A 23,728-nucleotide genomic window follows, 5' to 3' on the forward strand; every position below is an offset into this window, starting at 1 on the left:
AACCAGTAAATGAAAACAGGTCCAGGCTGATCTTTGCCCCTTACAAAGACTACAGTTACAAGCTACTTGAGAGAGAGCGTAATTAATGGATATGTATGCAAAGCGCAGAAGGCAGTCCCAGCTCAATGCCTGCAAAGTCAGATTTTCAAAAGACTCTTTTTCTTGTAATATGATATGTATGCCAAGTACAGAAATGAGTTCACTATTTGGGGACCACCTTGAGAGAACTTTAGAGTTAACCTAGGACCTAAAGATAGTGACTGTGGGATGATAGGGTTATCCATAGGTAGGAAAAAAGGTGTATCTACTATGGTCCCTTGCCAACTGTTCTCCCTCCGTAGAGAAAAGTAAACAACATAATTAGGTCAATGTATGTATGTCCAAGTGCTTTTAGAAATTAAAAACACTACATCAATAGGAAGTAAGTAAGGCAACTGTAAGGAGTAATGAAAAATATCCAAAACTGAATTGCCACCATTAATGCCTAAATCTTTTGGGGGGAGGGTGGCGCTAGAGGGGGGGATAAAGCATTTTAAGGAGGTACATGGATTATGTTAGACACATATTTGTTAAACCTGCTCAATATTTTTAAAATGGTCCCAAACATACAAAGTGCTTTCCTGCCTTACAATCTCAGTTCATAATGTTATGAAAGTTTTCCCTTGAACTTGACCATTTAACGCAGACTCTGGCATCAAAAACACCTGGGCATGAATTATAACTCTCACACTTCCTAACCAGGGGTCCATCGTGTCTCTTAAGCCCAGTGGCCTTGTCATCAAATGGGGACCAGAGTATTTTCTACTGCACTGTATTGAAGGAAAGGGAGGATGCATGCAAAGCACTGAGCCTCACTGACAGCTGCCACTCACTGGTTATTTTTATTATTACCAATGCCATCCTCTACATGCACAGTGCTTTCTTAGGGCTTCAGAAATACGATAGGTCCTTATGGCCCAGGCTACTGGATTCTCTTCTCTTCCTATCACTAAAAATGACCTGTACTTTGTCCCATTCCCTTATAATCCTAGAATTCTGTTTAGAGTACATCTAAACTAATGCCTACTGGAGTTTACACATGTACAGGTTACCTATGGTTTTCAATAAAAATACGATCTTCTGAGTACATCAGAATTTTCCCACAGGAAGGATTTTAATGGTTGGCATTTCAGGCTTTGGAACTGACAGAGAAGGAGATTTTGCCTAAAGGATGATGATGAAAGAGATGACTCTGGTGATCCTTGAATCACACCACACCGTTGCATAAGGCCAGGGAGGCTACAGATGGTCTAAAACAGCCCCAAGTGAGACTCTAAGTCAGGCAGTGGCAGAGTACAGCCCTTGGGCCAGCTCACTGCCTGTTTTTGTAAATGCGGTTTTACTGGAATTCAGTCACAACCATTCATTTACACACCTCTGTGGTTGCTGTCCCAAAACAACAGCAGAGATGAGTGGCTGCAATAGAGACTAAATGGCCCCCAAATATTTACTAACTGGCCCTTTACAGAAAAAGATTGCCAATCCCAGCTAAGCCACAGTTCTCATCACATTTGTATCCTACTTTAACAACTGAAAAAATAGTCACAGGTATCATATTTGTATGAGTGAGGGAGAAACTTAGGAAAGTTCATCATACTAGTGTGAAAACAAAAAAGTATGACAAACAAAATAAACCAAAACTTCCAGCTTGCACAAAAGGAGTAGATCAATCCCTGAATACTGATTGACTCTTATATGCTAATTTCCCCCTGCAAGACCCCTCCAAGTACACTTTCAGAACTGCCGGGTTAAAAATGGATCGTCTAATTCAAAAAGAGTCACGTACCACAATGTCCACTGCAGCACTATTTACAATAGCCAGGACATGGAAGCAACCTAACTGTCCATCGACAGATGAATGGGTAAAGAAGATGTGGCACATAGATATAATGGAATATTATTTGGCCATAAAAAGAAACAAAATTGAGTTATTTGTAGTGAGGTGGATGGACCTAGAGTCTGTCATACAGGGTGAAGTCAGTCAGAAAGAGAAAAACAAACACTGTATGCTAACACATATATATGGAATTAAAAAAAAAAGATTTTGATGATCCTAGGGGCAGGACAAGAATAAAGACACTGACATAGAGAATGGACTTGAGGACACAGGAAGGGGGAAGGGTAAGCTGGGACAAAGTGACAGAGCAGCATTGACATATCTACACTACCACATGTGAAATGGATGGCTAGTGGGAAGCAGCTGCATAGCACAGGGAGATCAGCTCCGTAATTTGTGACCACCTAGAGGGGTGGGATAGGGAGGGTGGGAGGGAGACGCAAGAGGGAGGGAATATGGGGATATACGTATACATATAGCTGATTCACTTTGTTATATAGCAGAAACTAACACAACATTGTAAAGCAATTATACTCCAATAAAGATGTAAAAAAAAAAAAGGATTGGCTATGCCAACAATAGCACAATAAAATAAACTTCCTTGCTCAGACCTTGGCTTTTTCATTTAATAAGACAATAAACTATGGTAAAATGTATTTTTGGAGGTGCTGAGCTTGGTTCAGATATTAAACTTTTCAATGTCACATTAATGAAATCTCAATTCTATAGAAAATTCAACTCGAACAAAGGCCATTCTGTGTACAAAGTGGGTGAAAAAAACACACCTATTAATATTTATAAAACAATTTTCACCATCAAAAGCATATTGTTATATGCTTGATAGATTATACAAAATGAATTTTCCTTCTGAACAAATATCAAAGAAAGCTGCAGTACTTATATTCATAGGGTGTTTTTGTTGTTTTGTTTAATGGTGTGAAATTCTGTGAGCTGCTAATTCAACAACCTCAATAACGAACTGAGAACGTGACTGGCAGTTAGCGGCCTCTGACCCTAGAGTTTTAACAGAAGACTGTGCCACAGAATTAAACAAAAGAAAAATACATTTCAGAGGGGAGACTCACACATAAAAGAAACAAAACAAAACAGCAGGAAATAAGACTTGTCATAATTATTTTGGAAAATCATCTGTCTTCAAGTAATGTACTGAATTCGATTTGTGATAAATAACCATAACGTGCTACTGAAATGTGCTTTACCAAGATGGCTTTAAAACGCTGATACTTCCAAATTAGTCCACTTTCCGTTAAATGTTAATTTCAAGAGTTGTATACTCTTGAGAACTTTTCTTTAGTTGCTGTGAAAAGAGAAAAATAGACACTAGGCGGGAGGGAGCTTCAGAGGAAGGTAGAGAACTGAGAATGTTCTTGAAAATAGTCTTATGTATAAAGAGAGAAACACCCACCAACAACATGGGCACTTGCTAACACAGGGTGGTTATTTAGGGAAATTAATCTGAAGAAAGAAAGGAATTTGATGTGCCACTTAACTTTGGATCACCCAGCCTTAATTCTCTTGGAATCTTGGCCAGATAGTCAGTTTTAAATTGGGTTTAATTCCTTTAGCTCAGTGAATGGATTTCACCTCCAACTGATGAAGATGGCTTAGAACAGGAATTCTTAACCTCAGGACTACTGACATATTGAGTGAAATCATTTTCTTATGAGAGGGACAGCACTGTGCATTGTATAATGTTTAGTGGCATCTCTGGCATCTACGCACTAGAAGCAAGTAGCATCCTGCACCCTAAGTTGTGACAAGTAAAAAAGCATGTTAACTAGATTCATTGTGTTGATCATTTCACTAGATAGACATAGATATAAATCAAATCACTGTGTTGTATACTTGCAACCACTATAATCTTGAATGTCAATTATATTTTAGTAAAAAAATGTGTCGAGACATTGCCAAACAGCCCCTGGGGAACGAAATGCCCACTCTCCCCAATGAGAAACATTGTTTTAAAGATACCAAAGAAACGAGTCTGTGTGCAGGCAGATCTGGCTGAGAGTGGGATGAAAAGAAATAAGATATAAAATCTCACAGTGGCTTACAAAACAAGTAAATGAAGATAGGTAAATAATTAAAAATTTTAAAAAAACCTTGCTTTTTACTTGGCTACAGGTTTAATGAATTAAATCTGGCACTGCAATTGGACAAGCAAGGAAAATAGTTCATTTCTTTCTATTTGTTTGCTTTCATTTCAATAAAAGTTGTCATTCTCATAGACATGTTTCAACTCAATGTCCCTTTTTCCTTTGCGAAACAGCCTTTTTCTCACCATGTGATTCCAGCTCAGTGAATGGTCTAGGTGTGCACATGTGACCCAAGCAGGGCCAATCAGCATCGTCTGAAAGGACTGTTACTGTTGCTGGAGGAGAATGATGAAAACTGAGAGCCATCTTGGCTGACAGCTCCAGAGGCGCTGGCTGACAAAGATGCCGACTTAGAGGCAAGCAGCACTGGGCAACCAGAGAATCCCTGATTACCTTCATACCTTAAGCCAGTCTACTCCTTAAACTTCTCTGTAACACAAGTAAAGTAAGTACCCACCTCCCCAGGGGGCTTTTTAACAAAAACTAGGCTGATGCAGGTTTGTGTCACTAACAACCATTATAATCCTAACTAGTAGTCACTAAACTACATTACAGTCAGTAGTGCCAACTTATATTGTTTGAATCAGACTATTAATCACATTGGAAAAAATCGTTCTTGGAGTGTACCAAAAATTCCCCACTGGTGACCTAGCAGCGTAGATGTTATCAAGGCCAATGCTATTCTTTCAACCGTGTGTCATCTACTATGCATATATATGACCATTCACCTGGAATTTTTAAAAATGTTCCTCATCAAGCAATAGAATACTGAAGAAATTCTTTTACAAAGAAATTGTGTAATGAATAAGTTTAAAACTTTTTAAAATAAAAAGTTTGGTGTAATGCCAAGCTTCTTAAACCTCTAAATTAAAAGAGTAATTGTTAAGTCAAGGTTTTAATGGGAAAGGTTATATGTTTTGCTATTACTGATCTAAAAGAAAAAATTTAAGTATTCTGATTATAAATATTGTCAATATTGCTAAGGTAGAAATGACTACTATTACAGCTCCTAAATAAAGGATTGCTTTAGGGAAATGTGACAATGATGAAGATCAATTTGTACATTTGGTCATTCATCAACGTTTCCTAATTGGGTTTAATTTGACTACTGCTCATTAGGAGTTATAAACCAACACACTTATTTAATTGTGATTATAATTCAATAGCTGAACTTTTATGGTACAATGAACAAATTAATAGCTGAAGATAATTTTGCTCTTAAAAATATCACATAAGACTTATGTTTCAATGAACTATATACATGGAATATATTTTATGATTCCTTTGAAAAAGCTCAATAATTTTCCTTTCTCTTAATAATTAAAAAGAAAACTTCAGATTTTACGAGGTTTTACAAACACTCTCTAGGAAAAGGTTCTTGTAGCCCTGTTCCCTGCTGCCAGACCACAATCTGTGACCGACAACTTCCCAAAGGGATAAATGAAAATGACATTTTTATCCCACTTGATGGCTGAATTTTTTTTGTTAATATGAAATAACCAGGTTGCTTGTGCGTATTAGCTTGAAAAGCAATATATGACCTTTAAGAATTTAAACGCAACTTCCTCTCTTGGATTTAATTATCAGCCACTCAATGCAGCATGAATTTTAACTGATATTCCCAAACTGGAGACTACTTCTAGATCACTCTGATGAAAGCAAATTAACAGTTTAAGGCAGGTCACCATAAGTTAGTCTGGCATATCAGAATCAACATGCACACCAGACTCCAAAAGACAAGGGTTTGAATCCCAGCTCCAGTAACTAGCTGCCCATGGGGAGCCAAATTCATTCTTCAATCTTCTGTAAAATGGAGATAACAACTCCTAACTCTTCAGAGTTATAATAAACAATAAAAAAAGAAGACACATAAAAGTTTATCACCGTGCGTGATGTATGAGTTCCAGAAACAATTTTCTTCTCCTCTCTATATCAAATACTGATTATTTTACAGCCAAATGCAATTTTTCAAATATTTAAGCATAAAGGTAGTTCGCTTATAAATGACCAACCACAGAATTTTATCTAGTGGTCACTTGTGTAAACCATGAAACCTATTAATTTCAATGGTTCCCTAAACATGAGCTCTTTGCTTGTCCTAATCTGAAATCTTTAAAAACAAAAAACAAAACGAAACAAAAAAATAGATAAAAATATAAAATCTATACCTTTCCTGGACTACTTCTATACTCCTTGAGAAGAATACATTTTATGAACGTCAGGGGCCAGCCTATTTTGTGTCTAACATTGGATGCTTACACCAATCACCTCATTTAGACAACTGCCCTACAAGACAGGTATCATTTTTACCCACTCTTTTGGATTTACGAACAAAAACAAACAAACAAACAAAAAACTGAGGCTTAGCCCACATATGTGGCTGGAACACAGCAATCCCAGGCCTCTCTGGGTTCCAAGGACATGGTATTTTAAATTTTCTGAGTCTGACTATACAATCTCTGAAATACACTAAAGAGAAAAAACTGTACCATCCACGCTGGTCTAGAACTTATTTGTATTTGCACATAATGGGTATTTATTAGTCCAATGGCAAATCCTTATTTACCGTCTTCTCACAACATGCTAAGCAGCAAACAAGACACTGGTGTTGAAAGATACTAAAAAAGACAAGGTTCATGAAATTTACATTATCACTATCCTATCCCCTTGATATTCCACCCCCCCCACCATAAACACATGCACATTTTCAAGCTTTTGCTATCAAATTAATAAGACCTTACTGAATACTTGCTGTATGCAAGACACGGTGCAAGGGTGGTAGGTGCTGAGATATAAGACAGTTATTGATACACTACAAGTACCCAATGGGAAGAAAAAACCTTCTCCACAAAAATGTCTCCTTCTCCCACCTGAAGGGAAAGCTGCTAACCAAGTAACAGGAAAGAGTTTGACAATGGGGCACTCGAGGCTTCACCATGATGACATAACTTCACCAGGAGGCACAAGGTGGAATTACATGCAGATTTAGGTAAACTAAAAAGCTTCAAACAGTTTCAGTTCCATAAAAGCAGGTGCATTCATTACACCCAAGTGCTATGGCTCCTGATCCAACCTAACTGTAGCAGCAGTTAGGGGCATGAAAACTAGGGGGTGATGGTGGACGGATGTTTCTAAATAAAACAAGAAGTAACTTTCCTGGAGGCTTGGCATTTGGCTACAAACAGACTCAAGGGCTGAAATCTTTAACTGCATCATGGGAGCATTTGAAACTATGGCAGAAATTAAATTACTGAAGGAAATTAATGCAAGGCTGCTGCTACAGTCTTTTTGTACAATTTATAGTTTGCATAAATAATTACATTAATTTGTTTTCTCTTTTTTTTTTACCTTGTCCTTCTGGAGTTTCACCAAAGGGATTCACTTCCACCTGAGTAGCATCGATTTTCAGGAAGAGATTATACAGCTTCTTAATTTGATCTGCAGCCTAAATGTGATCAAGTGAAATGGAATTACATGAAAGCAGTAAAAAAACCACATTTATTTTGCTGGACTAATGAAACCTTAAAAATAGCAAGTTATCTCTTTATTTTCATTTAGGTTTTCTGAAGGGAAAAACAGAAAAGCATAATTATTTTAATTTCTATTGCTATTCATTAGAAGGAATTGCTCACCTTTCCTCCAGACACCAGGAAATACCATTATCAAGAAGACAAAATATTTTCAGTATGGCCTAAAAACGTTCTTAATCTTTTTGAAAATTATCATGTCCCTATTAGGTGAGCTATAGCACCATATGAGCTACAATCATTAATACAAACAAGCTCCATTTAAGTAAAAGGTAAACATGATTTCTAGAGTTTATATTGACAAGGTTTTCCTTATTAGGCTGGAATAAAACTGTTATTATATTCATCAATCCAAACCTATAATCTGTGAAAAAACAATTAACTGAGTGTCTAATGGAAATGGTTGCAAAACAGGAAGATGAAAGTCCCAAATGGTAAACTTTCTAAATAGCACAGTTCAAACTAAAAACCGTTTGTTCCAAAGGCATAAACCACAAAGAGCAAGAATATCCACAGTCTCCCTGGTGTTGTGTCCCTGACTTCATCTTTCTCACTCTGCTTGAAATTCACTCGCTCATTCATTCTTTTCAACCAACATTTATTAACTGCTCATGTCACAGCAGGCTGGCATTGTGTGAGCCGGGGCTTGGGGAAGAATCACAAATGAGGCGTGACAGCACCCTGGAAAGCTCGCACCTGCAGTGAACACAGCCTGTGATGCAGCACAGTGAGACTGTGCCATGTGCAATCAAGGCTGAATGCTGGGGTTCTGTCTCATTCTCGGCTCCGTCTTATTTCCCAGCCATGGTTTTCCCATTGCTACATTTTTGTTCATTGTTCCCATCCTGCATTATTTGCCCTCAGATTCGTTTCTGGCTTTTCCCCATCTCTACTCTGTATCAGGGGAGCTGACACTTTCAGGCTGTGTTTCCAAGGCTCCTGGGCCAGCTGGCTTCAGTTCAGCCAATGGAAAGCAGCGGTGAGAGGCAGGAGGTGGGAGGAAGGAAAAAGAGGGGTATTTCTACCCCTTTCTTTCTGTCTCCTCTGGCTTTAATTCCCACCCGGGTCCCAACTTCTGTATCCCAAAGTCCAGTAATACCACTGCCTCACTTTGTCCCTTGAGCACACAGGTAGCAACAATTTCCTGCTGTTGTTTAGTTCTGCATTGCCTCTCTGTGCACTCTGAAACTTCTCTGCTCTCACAGCACCTACATAACCAATTACCTAGAATAAAGTTCCACTGTGGTAAATACCAGGAGTGATTTCTTTGTTCTGGTATTGAGTAAAGAACTCCTGGAGATGTATGTAATTCATATTATCTTAATTTATTGTATATACATGTGTAAACTTCTTTAAATACTAATTTCAAAGCCAGTGGACATAAACAAACATAATGAGTAAAACTGAATATGTTTTAATATTTTCTTTTTCTGGCTAGATAGTACATGTACATGATACAAAATTCCCAAGGTACACCAGGGTCTCCCTCAGAACCTTCACCAGACTCCCCAGCCACGTAGCCCCCATCTGTCCTCCTGCAGCAGCCACTTACAGCTTGATGCTTCGTTAAGCGATACAGCTATGCGGGCTTCCCTGGTGGCGCAGTGGTTGAGAGTCCGCCTGCCGATGCAGGGGACACGGGTTCGTGCCCCGGTCTGGGAAGATCCCACATGCCGCAGAGTGGCTGGGCCCATAAGCCGTGGCCGCTGAGCCTGCGCGTCCAGAGCCTGTGCTCCACAACGGGAGAGGCCACAACAGTGAGAGGCCCATGTATCGCAAAAAAAAAAAAAAGAGATACAGCTATGCATATGCAAGTATGCACACTCTGCATTCATCTTTTTTAAGAAACCCAACTTGGTTCTATACCTTGTTTCTTTATTAATAGGTTTCAGAGGGCCTTCATCAGCAACACAAAGAGAGCCATCTTGTAAATGGCTGCATGATATTTTACTGTATGGATGTATCGTAATTCATTTAACCTGTCTCTTAAATAACGGTCATTTGGTTTCCAGTAGTTTGACATTACTTCAAATGCTGCCTTACCTATATCTGTACATATATATCGTATATATGATTAAACATCTGTAGGATATATTCCCTGGAGTGGAACAAAAATGGGTGAGCATTTTACATAATAAAAGATTTTATTAAATTGTTCTTGGTAAAGGCTTTCACTAATGTCCTCTTCTACAAACCAGCATCATAGAGGTTGTTTTTCTACTCACAACCATCAGCTATCTGGATCTTTCAGAATGCTAGGTAAAAATGGGTACCTCATATATGGTTTTAATTTGAATCACTCTTACTGTAAATGAATCTGAGCATTTCTCTATGATATTGAAGCATCTGTATTTCCTCTGCTGTGAATTTTGCCGATTCTTCTGTTGAGATTTTAGTATTTCTCATTTTAATTTATATGAGGCGTTTTTACATGAAGGAATTTAGCTCTTAATCTCATAGAAATTTCAAATATTTTTGCCCTTTAACATTTATCTTTTGCCCATGTTTTTGTTACTTCTGCTGCATGGAAATTTGATAATAATAATGTCATTCTTGGCTTCTGGCTTTGTGCTGGACTTGAAAAAGGTTGGTCCCACCCTCACAATTCTACCATTATTTTTTCAAAAACTTTTTAAGAATTTCTTTATTTAACGTTTACTCTATTTTTATAAATGCAAACAGATTTTATTTGAGTTACAGTGTAGAGCAGATAAGTGACTCACTGCTGAATATTTTTTGTATTTTTAGGGATCTTCCAGGTTATCAATATGAGCGTGCAATGTGAGCTGCATAAGACAGGCATGATGTCTACCCTGGGCACCATGGCATCCACCACAGTCATTCAGCCTCTGTGCAGAGTCAACACAATAAATAATGGTTGAAATAATCATTAATTTAATAATAAGGATACACTGCATAATAGAAATAACTTCTGTGTGCATATATATATAAGATCTTATCCCAGCTACTTCAAAACTTTTTAATACGCATAACATAAAATTCACAAACTCAACCATTTTTAAGTGTATAGTTCATCAGTGTCAAGTACACTCACAATGTTGTACAACCAAGCTCCAGAACTTTTTCAGAATCCTGAAAACGGAAACTCCGTACCCATTAAATATCAACTTCCCATTCTCCCCTCCTCCAGTCCCTAACAACCAGTCTTTGACTACGCTAGATACCGCATATAAATGGAATGATACATGTTTGTCTTTTTGTGACTGGCTAATTTCACTTAGCAAAATGTCCTCAAGGCTCATCCACACTGCAGCACGTGTCAGGATCTCGCGAGGCTGAACAACCTTCCACTGTATGTATATACTACATTTTTTTTGCCCATTTATTTGTCTATGAACACCTGGGTTGCTTTAAAACTTCTAAAGCTTATATTAACCTAGCTTAGCATGAAGCCTGAATTTTCTCGTGTTACTGCCATTGTAGTTATACATTAACACAGCACTTGGGGGGGGCATTCGTTATTACAATTGTTTACTATTGTGTAAAGGTGGACCATAAACATTTTTTGAAGCATAACTAGGTCTATGCTGTAAGACCTACAAGGGGTATATGTTATACAATCTGTGTTGTAATATCCACAAGGGAGATCCAGCCTGGCTTGGAGACAGAACGTGCCTTATTCCAGAGGCTATACACCAAATGACTACAAAGGCTCTCCAGGCAAAGCGCCGTCAGTCTGCCCGGGTGTATAATAGGAAATGGCAAGGCCTGTGGCAAGTTGAGCTGGCTCTCCTGCTTTCTAAATGTGTTCAAATTTAAAAGACAGATTAAACGCAGTCAAAGAAAACATCCTGCTAGTAAATGTGCAGTTGGCCAGCTTGCCACTGCCACCTACTTCCTCAGTAACCATGCTGTACGGAATATTTGTTTTGTTTCTTTTTTGCCACGATTAATGTTATTTTACGGTTATTTGTTAAGCAATCAAAAAAATTAAATGCCTAACATCAAATTTCGTGAGGGCCATATGCACGAAACCCCGACAAATTTACCAATGTCTTCAAAAATGTTTTAACAGGTTAAAAAAAATTTTGAAAAACTTCTCTTGCACTCCAGGAATTAATATCATCACCATTCATATATGGTCCTTAAAGGTAGCCAGAGGTACAAACCACACCCAGAAGGGTTAATGAGCTTGTATTAACTTGGTTTATCGGATATTTTCATCAGCTTAAATCCTAGAGGCGCATGCTACCAATTCATGGTGCCTATGTTTTTAGAAATGAATAGTATAGATGATAAGAGATGCTTGAGGAACTTGCGGATTTTAGTCATATTCAGTTTTCCCATGGCTTCAGTCTTTTCAGTCAGCTCTTGCTGAAGTGTATTTTCACGAGGAACATATACTTGGTAGGTTTTTACACAGGATGATGTTTATTTTTGGTTAAACCTAATATTAATACATCATATTTTAGAGACAACAGGCATGAGTCACAGGAAAGATATTAATAATTTTATAAGAGAATCATTTTATATGTCGTTTGTCCATGAGTGAGGCACCTCCAAGGCCCAAACCACATCCTAAATGAAAATCAAGTAACTTTCAAAGTCACATTGAGTCGAGGGGCCTCTAAGATACCATTTCTTTACCAAAAGATCACCAATGGCTGATCCTTTAAATAAATGTTTTCTCCTCTCAGGTGGCTCCTCTGCTCACAGTACACTGGGCCCCATGACTGGAGGAAGCACTGTAAAGCAGAGATCCCTCAATCTACAGCCCCAAAAGTTCCCCATGCTGCTACGCCATGCGTTCCACGTTCTACTGTACGAATATAAACGGGGGGCCCAGATGAACACATCTGGACACAACTACAGCTGACATCTCTCTCTCTCTCCTTCACACCCCCTCCTCCTGTGTTCACCGTCAGAAGGCCGACCACTGCCCTCTGAGCCCCTAGGAAACAATGGCTAGTTATCACCTCTGTTCGCCAGGGTTCAGCAGATGACCTTGGTCCAACTTTGCTGAGCAAATGAAGATTTAAAGCCTTTCATAGAGACAACAATGAAAAAAGGAAAAAAAAAAAAAAACCTGATTTAAAACACTTCTTTACTTTCCTCAGTATATTAAGTCAAAAATATAATGACAATATAGCTACTAATGACCCCTGAGAACTTGCATGTTCATCTTTCTTCCATAGATAACTCACTTAAAACCTAGAGTGTTTAGGGTACTGGGAAAACATGAGTCAGTCATTTAAGAGCTATAAATAACTTAATTGTCTCTTACATTATGTTGGGGGAGGGACTGATGGTGTACATAATACTGTTATTGCCTTCTCTAGAACTCTGTTATGTTTACCTCCTGAGTTTTCAAGCCATGTGGTCAGCAGATTTTATCCACTCCGAATTTATTCTCTTGTCACTTACAGCTACCCATCCCTGACTCCCTAGGAATCTCTTCCAAGTGGACATCCTAGATGTGTTATTTCACTTATTCATGCATATGACAGATGTTTCTTGGGCATCTAATATATTTGCCAAGCACTTTGTTGGCAACACAGTAGTAAGCAAGATTCACCAAGTCCCTGCTGTGGTGTGGATGAGAATCCATCAAAGGTGACTGCAAATGTCCAAGAGAAATACAGATGTTACAAGGGGTACAGAGGATGTAAACAGGGTTACTGAGCACATTCTGGAACTGACTGTAGGACAGTGTGGCTAGAACACAGTGACTACATGGAGAGTGGCTCTCCGTGACCACCACCCAGACACAAGAAGCCATTAAATAAATCTCAAATATCAGCTAATATAGTTAGTGGCCTCATACTCAGGAAGTGAAACCAACCACTGCAGCCCTTACCCACAAACCCTCCATTATCTCTTTTTCAGCAGGTCACTAACCTGGCGTCTCTTTGCCAGTCTCGGAAACGACAATTAATTCCTCTAGCTGTCCACTGAAGCCTGGTCCTTTCTATTTCCTACTGAGGTTTAGTCCCCGATGATCCTGCTTCCTACTACCATTTTGAACCTTTAGCTTTCCACTGGAGCCTTTTCCCCAGTCCTCAAGTAAGTGCTGTTCTCTCTAATTGAAACAAATATATTTTAAAGTTTTATTCTGCTTCACCCTTCTAGGACTTGCCTTATTGTTACCCTTTAAACTTCTAGAGATAGAATCAATTAAAAGAAAAAGTAAAGGCAGGAAAAAAAAGAGTGCACAACTGACTGTTTTACTGGAGGAACGTTACCCAACTACATTAAAGGAAACTATAACAATCCTAGAGCTCTAGGACAACACACACACACACACACACACACACACACACACACACACACACACACACACACGCATGCACACAGAGGATGAAGGGTTATCAAGGTGGCTCCTGGAAAAGGAAAACAATAGCCAGTAAATTCTTCTGATTTAATTGTGAGATAAGGAAGCTTGCCTACGTAGACATAAAATCAGGCTCTATGGGCAGGACCAAGGGCAGTGCAGGACTGTGATGCTCAAGACAGACTCTCTCCCTTAATATTAATAGCTCAGAGGGTGATTTTTCTGTCTTTGAAACCAAGGGATATAATTACTAAATTGGCATAATTTAAGCTGTTTTCAGTGAAATATCACCTCTGTGCCATTAACATTCATCTCAAATGCCCATTAGCTATGAAAGAATAGCAATTAGTTAAGTAATGTATATTATCAATAACAATAATAACTGACCTTTCTGGAGTATTGAATATGCACTTTCACACATCAGGTTACTCAATCCTCATGATAACCCTCTCAGTTAGGATTTCACCACCCCATTTTACAGATGATGAAAGAGACGTTCAGATGGTCTGAATCACACATGTACTGGGTAGCAGTATAGGATTCAAACTCAGGACTGCCTGACTCTACAGCCTGTGCTTCTAACCACTATATTGCCTCTTATAATTCATGCGCTGGAGCTGCAATGCTACCAAAAAGACAAAGAGACCAACATAAATAACAAAGTGCATGTGTCTGCAGGCGACACACTCTCACACACATACATACTGATATATCAATACATATATATATAGAAACACACATGTCATAAACATCCTCTTTGGAACACCAGGTAAATATTTTTTTCATTATAAACAACTAGAGGAAAAAAAAGAAAACAATAAATTACCCTATTTCCTGATAATCACAAACATTAGAGGCAATTAGCAAGTTCCCAAACATTTTCTGAAACACGTCAGACACACCGGCCTCCAATTGCTCAGGTACCTGGTTTTTCAAAGGCCCAAAGAAGCCTAGATTTTCGGCCATCCGCTGAGCTTGGCTGTCCTTTATCCCCTCAATAATGTCAATTTGCTCCTAATAAAAATGAATCAAATGAGCAAAATTCAGACAGTCAAATGAAAAGATTTACAACCTCAAAAGAAAATACTTATTATTTATTTGCAAATGAGTAATTAAAGTGTGGCACCTTTCCAGAGATCTCTGAGCTGGGCCACCACAGCTGCCTATAGGGTATATTTTAATTAGCAGACCATCTATAAAACAGCCTTTCCAAAAACTATATAATTCTTCAGGGTGGCATGCTGACAAGACAATCGGAGGCCAGTTTTCACTTTTAATTACTATGCAGATGGCAGTGACGAATACTTAGGCAGTTAATTTTTATGACATTTTTTGGAAGGCTTCCAAAGTAAGTTTTTCCTGCCTAACACTGCTGTTAAGTTTAGAGCTTGTCTTATACAGGTTAAATATTACCTTATGATTTAAACACTCTATTGATGATGATAATTATTAATAATACCCTAGCTCTACAAAGGGTCATTCCCTCCAAGACACTGAGTGCTGTTCATACATATTATTTCATGTATTCTCTTAACAAACGGAATGGTTTGTTTTAAATCATGTTAATTTCAAAAATAGGTAGGTATTATTGGAAAGCCACCATGTAAAGTCTCAATTTAACTTCTAAAGTAGTTAACTTAAATATGTAACATTGGTGAAAATATTTTAAAACCAATCTCCAAAGTATTACTACCTTATATAAATGAAGAGTTTCAAGAAATAAAAGCCTTGTTTTTTGGAGGGAAAAAAAATCACTTTCTAAAAGGAATAATGAATGTTTCTGCTAAAAAATTTTTTTGTGATTTCTTTTTGACACTAAGAACTCACAATTAAAAGCTGAGATTATAGTTCTAAAGACCTTAGGTTTTTCTTCTTATAGTTGAGGTAGGTTGATAAGCACTTTATATACATCACCTCATTTAATCCTCACAATTCTTATGGGGTGGGAATTACCCCCATTTTCATTTTACTCATTCAAAAAATGAGGCTTAGAGACACTGAGAAATGCACTGGCTAGTTAGGATTTGACTTCAGGTCTCTTTGGCTAGACTCATCCTAATATCAAAAACAAAACAAAACAAAACAAAAACCCACACACAAGATTTAATGAATTGAAACAAACTGATAGAATCTGGCCTTTAGAAGGATTCATTACCAGTACTGAAAGACATCAAGGCAGTCTCTAGTTCACATCTGATTTCCTAGGAGAGAATTTCTGGGTCATCTATACTGTTAAATGGGGTAGAGTTAACCAAGAGGAAATGGAAATATCACAGCCATCTTCATTTCCATTGGTTAATTCTTGGGGCAAGTTGGATTGAAAGAAATGAGGGGGAAAGAAAAGGCAAGAAGGAGAAAAAACAAAGGGAGGGGAAAAAAGCAAAGAAAAAGACCTTGAAAAGCATATACTTTGTATCTACCCAACCTTCAACTGGACACCCAGTAAGAAAAAGGACTCAATATCTTCATGCCTTAAATCCCAGGAACAGTCTTCCTGGCTCAGACTCCACACTAAATCTTTAACAGGTTGTATAGCAACAATCAATGAACAGAGCATAGTCAGGAATCTAAACATACCTTAAAAATAAGTTCTGGATTCGAAGCTGCCACCTCTTCAATGTCAACGCCCCCCTGAGGGCTGCCCACCAGCACAGGGCCATTGCAGGACCGGTCCATCAGAATGGCCAAGTAGGTTTCCCTAGAAATGTCCAAGGCTTCAGCAACCATCACCTACCACATTAGTGGGAAAGTCAAATTAAGTCAGCATCGAGCTGATTTCCACTTGGAAATCTATACAAACTTGCTACACAAATCAAACAGCTTCATTTTCAGGGTCTTTAAACCCAGTGAGATTTGAGAGTGCTGCTCTCATGGCGCACAGTGCCCATTTTCACCTCCTTAATTGATCCTGATAACTTGTTCAAGTGACAGGTATTCGGTTTGCCTCAAGGAACCTTCCCACTTTAATCTTCTTTTTCTTCTTCCTTCAGAAACCCTGACACTTAAGAAAAACTCCAGGGAAGCAGCTGTTATTTTAATTTGAGACATTAACAGTACATATATATTACTACACTGATTTTTCTCAGATTGCACTGGTAGAAAACCAAGTTTGGTTGCCAAAGAAGGATTCTTTTTATGGTATGTCTGATGCTTCCTATGTTTGAATACTTCTGTCTCTTGGATCACTGTATTTTTATTTCAATTTATACTTCCTTTTAAATTACAAACATAATATTTGCTTGTTTGAAAATAATGCAAACGATACTAAAAGTATACAGAGGAGACAGTGAAAGCAGCTCCCTGCTGCACATACACACCCCTTGGGCCCCAGTAGTCAGAGTGATCACGAGTCCATATGGAACCTTTGGGATAATCAGAAAAAGTCATCCCTTCCTCTATGAGGATGTGGTCATATTCCAGGACCATGAATGGGCAGGAGGCAAATCAGATGGAAGGATTTCTTTCTCCACACATGTGCCAGACAGGTGTCCTTTTGCTCTGCACGACCTCAACAGAGGCACGAAGCAACCCTGCCAGGAAAAACCACTACTAACTTTTACCTCTTCCCTATGCGTCTGCAAGCATTAGTCACAGAATCTCCTGCACACAGATACATATTTTACACACTTGAATGCCTTTCTTTCTTCCTTTTTGTTCTTAATCTTAATACTACAACTTGGATTGTACAAGGTCTTCTCTCTTCATTGTGACTACACAGTACTTATATGTCAATATTTATTTGACCATGTCCCTGATGACAATTTATGTGGACTCATGTTTCTAAAATGCCGCCTCAGTGATTATTTCTGTACGTATAGCTCTGCTCCATTGTTGTAGTATCCCTGTGGTCAAGGTATATAAAGGTAAAATGGCTAAGTTTTATATTGTTCATATTTAAAATTTTGATAAGTACTATTAAATTTCCTTGGAGAGAGAGGCTGTACCAACACTCCCAACAAACATAGTAACAGATGTCTTGGATGCTTTTTAAAAGAAAATAAGAATATCCATGAAGAATCAGTACTAGAGTGAAAATAATAAAATCACATACATTGCTTTTCCTAAAAGTTCAGTAATACGTTTCACAAAAAATGTTACTGATTAAGTAACATTAGATTTTAGCTACCCAGAAGCCACAAAAGCATTAATTTTTAAGTCACATGAAATGTGATAAGTATATGATGACCTAGAAAGCTATAACGTAATGAATACAGAACTCCTTCTTTTCACACCTTTATGGAATTTATGACTGGTCAAAAATAAAGTACCTTATAAGGGGTTTCATAGTGATTTTTCTATCATAAATGGTAGCTCATGAGTTTGTAAGAAATATTTCTTGGCACACGGTGTTACGATTTTCATAGAACCATTCTGATTTCAAGTCACTTTCTAATACAGAGCTAGTCTAGCGAGCCAGATTTAATAACTTTCAGTAGTTATTCTGACAAGCAATACAACGTTATAACGTTTTAGGATAAGTGTCATTCAAGAGTCCTATTCTTAATCTTCTAAAGTGTTGACAGATATGCTCTACATTCCATCAAATTTCTATTTGCAAAGACCAGCTGCTGCCTCAAACAGCTCCTGCTTGGTAGAAACAACCTATCACTCTTCAAAAAAACATTCTCAGGAAAATGATGATTGTCAATAGATAATTCAAGGAATTTTTATATACAGACCAGTTTTTTGACATTAAGATGCCCTTCCTATGAGCCAGGATATTAAAATACTTTAGGGATTGTTACAGAGAGAATCTAAATGGACTCCATCAACACTCATGCCATGAGAAGTTCAGTTAGATACATTTCAATAATCTTCATCTGTGACTGACACAAACAATATCATCAACACAGCCTTTTCTTGGAGTCTTCCGGTATGGAAAGCTTTTTAACATACTTTACCCTATTTGACCAATGAACCTGTTTTTCATTTTTTTGTTGTTTGTTCATTTTGTTTTGTTTTTTATATATCATGCTACTCAAATTGTCGTCTGAGGATGAGAGCCAGTGTACAAACTATGTGTAACAGGACAGCGATGAGATAGGATTAACAGTGTACTCAGTTTTTGAACTTAATCTCTTTGCGAAACAGTAAACAGTACAGGTACTGACTCATGGAGCACATGATGAGTAGCACTGTCTCACCTCCCCTATTACTATCCCAAGGAACACACCACAAACACAGACTTAGGAAAAAAACCCAATGTGAATCGATGTATGTAATGTGCTTAAATAGCTTCTTGAACAAACTTAGAAATCTAAAGTTTCTATAATCTGGGAACTTCTGATTGATGTTAAAGATTCCATAAATTAAAAATGCATGTTCCTTAAAGTTGTATACAATAATACTGTTACAAAATGTGGTAATGCACATTTTACAGAGTAAAAGAACAGAAACAAAGCATGGCAATTAAGGGGTGAGAATAGAGGGAAATTTTACTTTCCTAATTTTTATATTTCTGTATTATTGGAATTTTTTACATATGTTAATCACTTTTGCAATCAGGAAAAGAAACACTTACAAATAAATCACTCTGGTAGCTTCCTGGCAATGACTCAATTCACAAGAACGCACTTATCTCTACTATTTCATGAACCGACCTACAAAACTAAGTTTATGCATATCTATATAACGTGAATCTTCTTTTGTGTATTTTTATATGCTTTTTAAAGGTATCACAAACTCTAATCTAAAACCCCATGTGTCCATATAAAGTAACAAATTCCTACAAACAAAACTACTAATCATATCCTCTGGGGACAAATTTTGAAGACGTTACACAGGTAAAGGCTCATAACCAGTTTAAAAATGAAAAAAAAAAGTACTATGCTGGGCTGAACAAAAATAAATTCGAAAAACCAATTTAAGATGTAAACAGTTCTTGCATCTACCTGCGAGGCAGTGGGAAAGGGAAATAACCAGAACCAGTCTTGTTTGTGGGCTTCCTCGACATTTAGAAAGGCTCTGTGTTCTTAGAGGGAAGGAGCTAATGACCCTCCAGTATCTCCATCTCCCTCCAGCTCAGTGTCCTTTTCGGGACCAAGACAGACGCTCTCACGGTTAAGTTAGGCTCTGGCCTCAGCTCTGCCACTCACAATCTCATGGCTGAGGCAGGCCACTTTGCTCTCGGCTTTATTTTCTCTGTGTGTGTATGTATACACGTACGTGCCCTATACACACTTGGGTGTCCCAAGAGACCTCACTAATACAACATACTCCCAGTGAGAACAGTGGGTCAAAATGGTAACAATCTTAAAGTAAGTTATAGGGGCACATAGAAAAACAACTGTAACGGGTACAGTAATTCTGATATACTGAGGATGAGGGTGGGGCTGCGAGGGAGCAGAGAATGTCACTGAGTCTAGCAGCTGTTATGCCAAGGTCTTTTGGCTTTAAATAGAATCGTGCCTGTGTTCTGAAAGAAAAAGGTATTATTTCAATCACTACCCATTTTTACTAAATGCTGATGACAATAAACACTATTACTACTTTAGAATCCTTTTTATTTCTCCCTGAAGTTACATCACACGCAGAATTAACTATGTGAGGTTTAAAAAATAAAATGGCACGTTGCCAAAGTGCATTGCTTCATTTGATACTGTCAAAATTGAAGTATGATGTTCTTTTCTTTTTTTTTTAACACATACACAGAAAATGACCAAAAGCATTCACATTACCTTGTTAACTTTCACACCTTCTTTTGGAGTTTGTTTTGTTGCTAGATTATACCCAATCATCTGTTTAGCCAGCTGTCCCACAACTTTAGGACTAAGAGAGAGGAGAAAAAAAAGAGAGAGAAGAAAGAAAAGAAAGTCAAGGTCTCTGTTGAAAATCATTTTAAAGCAGAGTCTGTATTATATCCCCAAGTCCACCCTGCCCGGGGCCCACCTCCACCTTCACAGAATCCATGGTGCTTTCTGCTCATACACTAGGTGCCTAGCACTGTACCAGAGGCTCACTGAGTACAAAATATACATGAATGAATGAATGAATGAAACAATAGGAGGGAAGCGGGGGAGGGGAAGGGAGGGGAGGGAAGGGAAACAAAAAGAAGCTTGCTTACATTTGCTATCCTCTCCCCCCAAATAAGTTACAGTCATAGTAGAGACACAATGCTGAAATGCATAGCAGACTAAGATAAGAGCTGAATAACAAATACTGGATAGTGGGCAATCTGGGAAGTAAGACCAAAGATGGGGATAAAGGGAAGGGGAAGGATCAAAGTAACCATGAAAGCTATGTGACAGGAGAGGAGAGGAAAGTGTTCAGTGTGTGGAGACATAGGATATAAAGCTGATCAGACAGGTTCAGGTAAAGGAAGAATTGACTATCAGACAGGAGGGACCAGTGATGCCATTGGTAATGGGAAGCCACCGCAGGTTCTTGAGTAGGAGAGTGGCATTACAGAAGCAGCATTTAATTTGTAAGTGGTACCATATCAAACATGATGAACCACTGATTGTCTAGAACAGGAGTGTCAAGTTTTCACCAATTAGTGAACAAAAATCCTTTTGTGGGAGGAGAAGGGAAGCTAAGGCACTGCCAGGGCCCTCGACCTGTAATTTACTTCCTTTATGTGCCACCTCCTGCTCCTAGTCCCACCCCAGCCCTCTTTCTCGCTGCTCCTTTCAGTCATGAGCAGGATCTTCCATAACTGCTTGCCCCAAAGACAAGGAATTAAAACCTCCTGGCTTACTCTTTTGTTAAATGAACGCCTCCTTTCAAACCGCTACTGAAGACACCTTTTCCTCTTCCTCCAGCTAAGATCTGGGCTTTTAAAACAATTTCTTTTGCATCTGCAAAAAAAATCCAGAGTTAGTAGTTGATTTACAATTCTTTTTTTTTAAGCAACAAGTGAAGTGGTAATGACATAACTTCCAAAAGTGACTGGTAAAAGCTCTCTCAAACCGACTTTGAAAATGAAGGCAATAAAGAACTTCAAAAAACATCAATGTGCCTAAATACAAAGTCTGTTTATTGAGGACATTCAAATATTTCCTGTGAGTTTAATCTAATACTCAACCATCCCAAAGGAGAGCAAGGCATGTGTTCCCTGGCTCTTCTGAGTGTCAGAAGATGCTAAATAAATCCAGGCTGGAAGTATTAATTTTACTGTGTAAACACACTTCCATGTGGCAGAGACACCAATCTGCCAATCAGAGGAGTTAACTACCTGTCAGCCATCCGCGATGTCAAAGGGAAGGCTGGTTTATGTGGGGGAAAGGTTTATTAAAGGGAGTATTGAAGAACTGTATTCTTGGAAATCAACGGTTTTCTGAGCAGTTGTTCTATGTATCAGTGGGGCTGGGCAAGGGAGGAGGAAATGGATTAAAACTAAAAGTAAGCAGTATCTTTTCAATGTTGGCAGAGTAACAGAACATCCCAGAGGAAAGTGTTTGTGGAATCTTTGTTTCTCAAAACACTCAAGGAAAGAGTGAGCTGTTTGCTCTTGACCTTTGAGACCAAAGTCATAAACTCAAATATCTTTACAGGACTGGTGGGAAAGCTGGATGTGTGAAGCAGCCCAGTGATAGAGAAGGCGCCCTCAGCCAACAGGAATGCTCCCCTACCCAACCAACAAAAAGAAAAAAAAAGTCAGCCCCCAAATCAAATGCATTTAATAAATCAAAGAGTACACATCTTCAGGCCACAGCTTGGCATTCTCTGTTTGTGATCAAGTTTTGTTTGAAATTAGAGAATTAAGTCAGACAATCTCCGATACGGCTCTAACGGTTTTCTGGTTCAGCACACTAGGTTTAGAATCACAGACCCACGTTTTAATGAAGCCTTCATCCCTTGCCCAGCTGTGTGATACTGGGCAAGTTACTTAATGTCTCTAAGACTCAGTTTACTCAATTATGAAACAATGTTGAGGGTTATTTTAAGAATTAAATTAGAAAATATATGCAAATATCCCCAAATCCTAAAAACTCACTAATGAAAGAGTATTGCCACGATCAGTTAGTACATTTATTACCTTTGTATATTGTGAGGAACCAAAAGGTTGAGATGGTAAAAACTGTCGGAATCTGCAACCACTCATGTAAGGTCCATAATTGTTGGTTATTTCAACTATTACGACCATCACTGTTGTTACTCGTAGGCAAGTAGGCAACGGTTCAAAGAAAAGGAGCCACAGGTTTTATCATGAAGGCAATGCGGCGCTACGGAAGGATGTGACACTATGAAGGCACTGGGTGAGACAGTCACTCTAGCTGATATAATCAGATTATTAAGGCTCATTGTCTTATTGGTTGGTCTTCCCTTCTATATTTGTACACACTCAGAAAACCAGGGTTTACCTTCTCTCAGAAGTATACATAGTTCCTTCTTTGCTGCCCTCTATAACCTCTGACAATAGTTTCTGCCCAGGGTATGAACCATAACAACATCAGTCAAACGGTGTCTTAAAATAAACTAGTTCCCATGAAACTGAGTAGAAGACAAGCTATGGTGACCGCTCATTATCAGAAACTCACCAGGAATGGGACCAAATAAAATGAATTTATTGCATATTTAGGCTATTGCATGTAGGAGTAGTATTAAGATCAAGAACTTTGAAGAAAAACAGACTTAGTTAAAATCTCCAACTCTGCCTATCCCTTTATTTACAGAGAAGAGGAGAATGAGATTCAGAAAGGTAAAAGTAACACGTCCATCTATAAAATAGTCAAAACAAAAATAATCTATAGTGTTAGAATGAAGTGAAGAATAAATGAAAATAGTAGGTAAAGTACTCATCTCAAAGTCTGGTGCATTAAAAAAAGAGTCAAAATATGATGGCCATCATCATTATAATTATTTTTAGCAATTAAGCAAAAAAGCAGAATACAGAAAGACATTTCCAATTTCTCTTTTTAAGACCTCAAGTAGAAAAACACTTTTTGCTGTCTACTTAAGTTTTTAATTGTGATCT

At 38.2% G+C, this 23,728-nt stretch overlaps 1 protein-coding gene across 11 annotated transcripts in view; it reads right to left on the bottom strand.

The window, feature by feature from the left end:
• The window catches only part of SUCLG2 (succinate-CoA ligase GDP-forming subunit beta), a 434,144-nt gene that overhangs the window by 286,598 nt on the left and 123,818 nt on the right, over window positions 1-23,728 (bottom strand). For all 11 annotated transcript variants that reach the window (XR_013830273.1, XR_013830274.1, XR_013830275.1 and 8 more), the window contains 5 exons: window positions 21,509-21,608; window positions 20,490-20,580; window positions 16,390-16,542; window positions 14,737-14,826; window positions 7,342-7,438 (listed from right to left, as the gene is read on the bottom strand). Coding sequence is in view for 5 of the 11 variants with exons in the window: in XM_079935031.1 (XP_079791157.1) it covers window positions 7,342-7,438; window positions 14,737-14,826; window positions 16,390-16,542; window positions 20,490-20,580; window positions 21,509-21,608 (531 nt within the window). In the remaining 6 variants the exon portion in view is untranslated. The remainder of the gene's footprint in view (window positions 1-7,341; window positions 7,439-14,736; window positions 14,827-16,389; window positions 16,543-20,489; window positions 20,581-21,508; window positions 21,609-23,728) is intronic.

This window comes from Stenella coeruleoalba, assembly GCF_951394435.1.
Source record: "Stenella coeruleoalba genome assembly, chromosome: 10".
Lineage (NCBI taxonomy): Eukaryota > Metazoa > Chordata > Mammalia > Artiodactyla > Delphinidae > Stenella > Stenella coeruleoalba.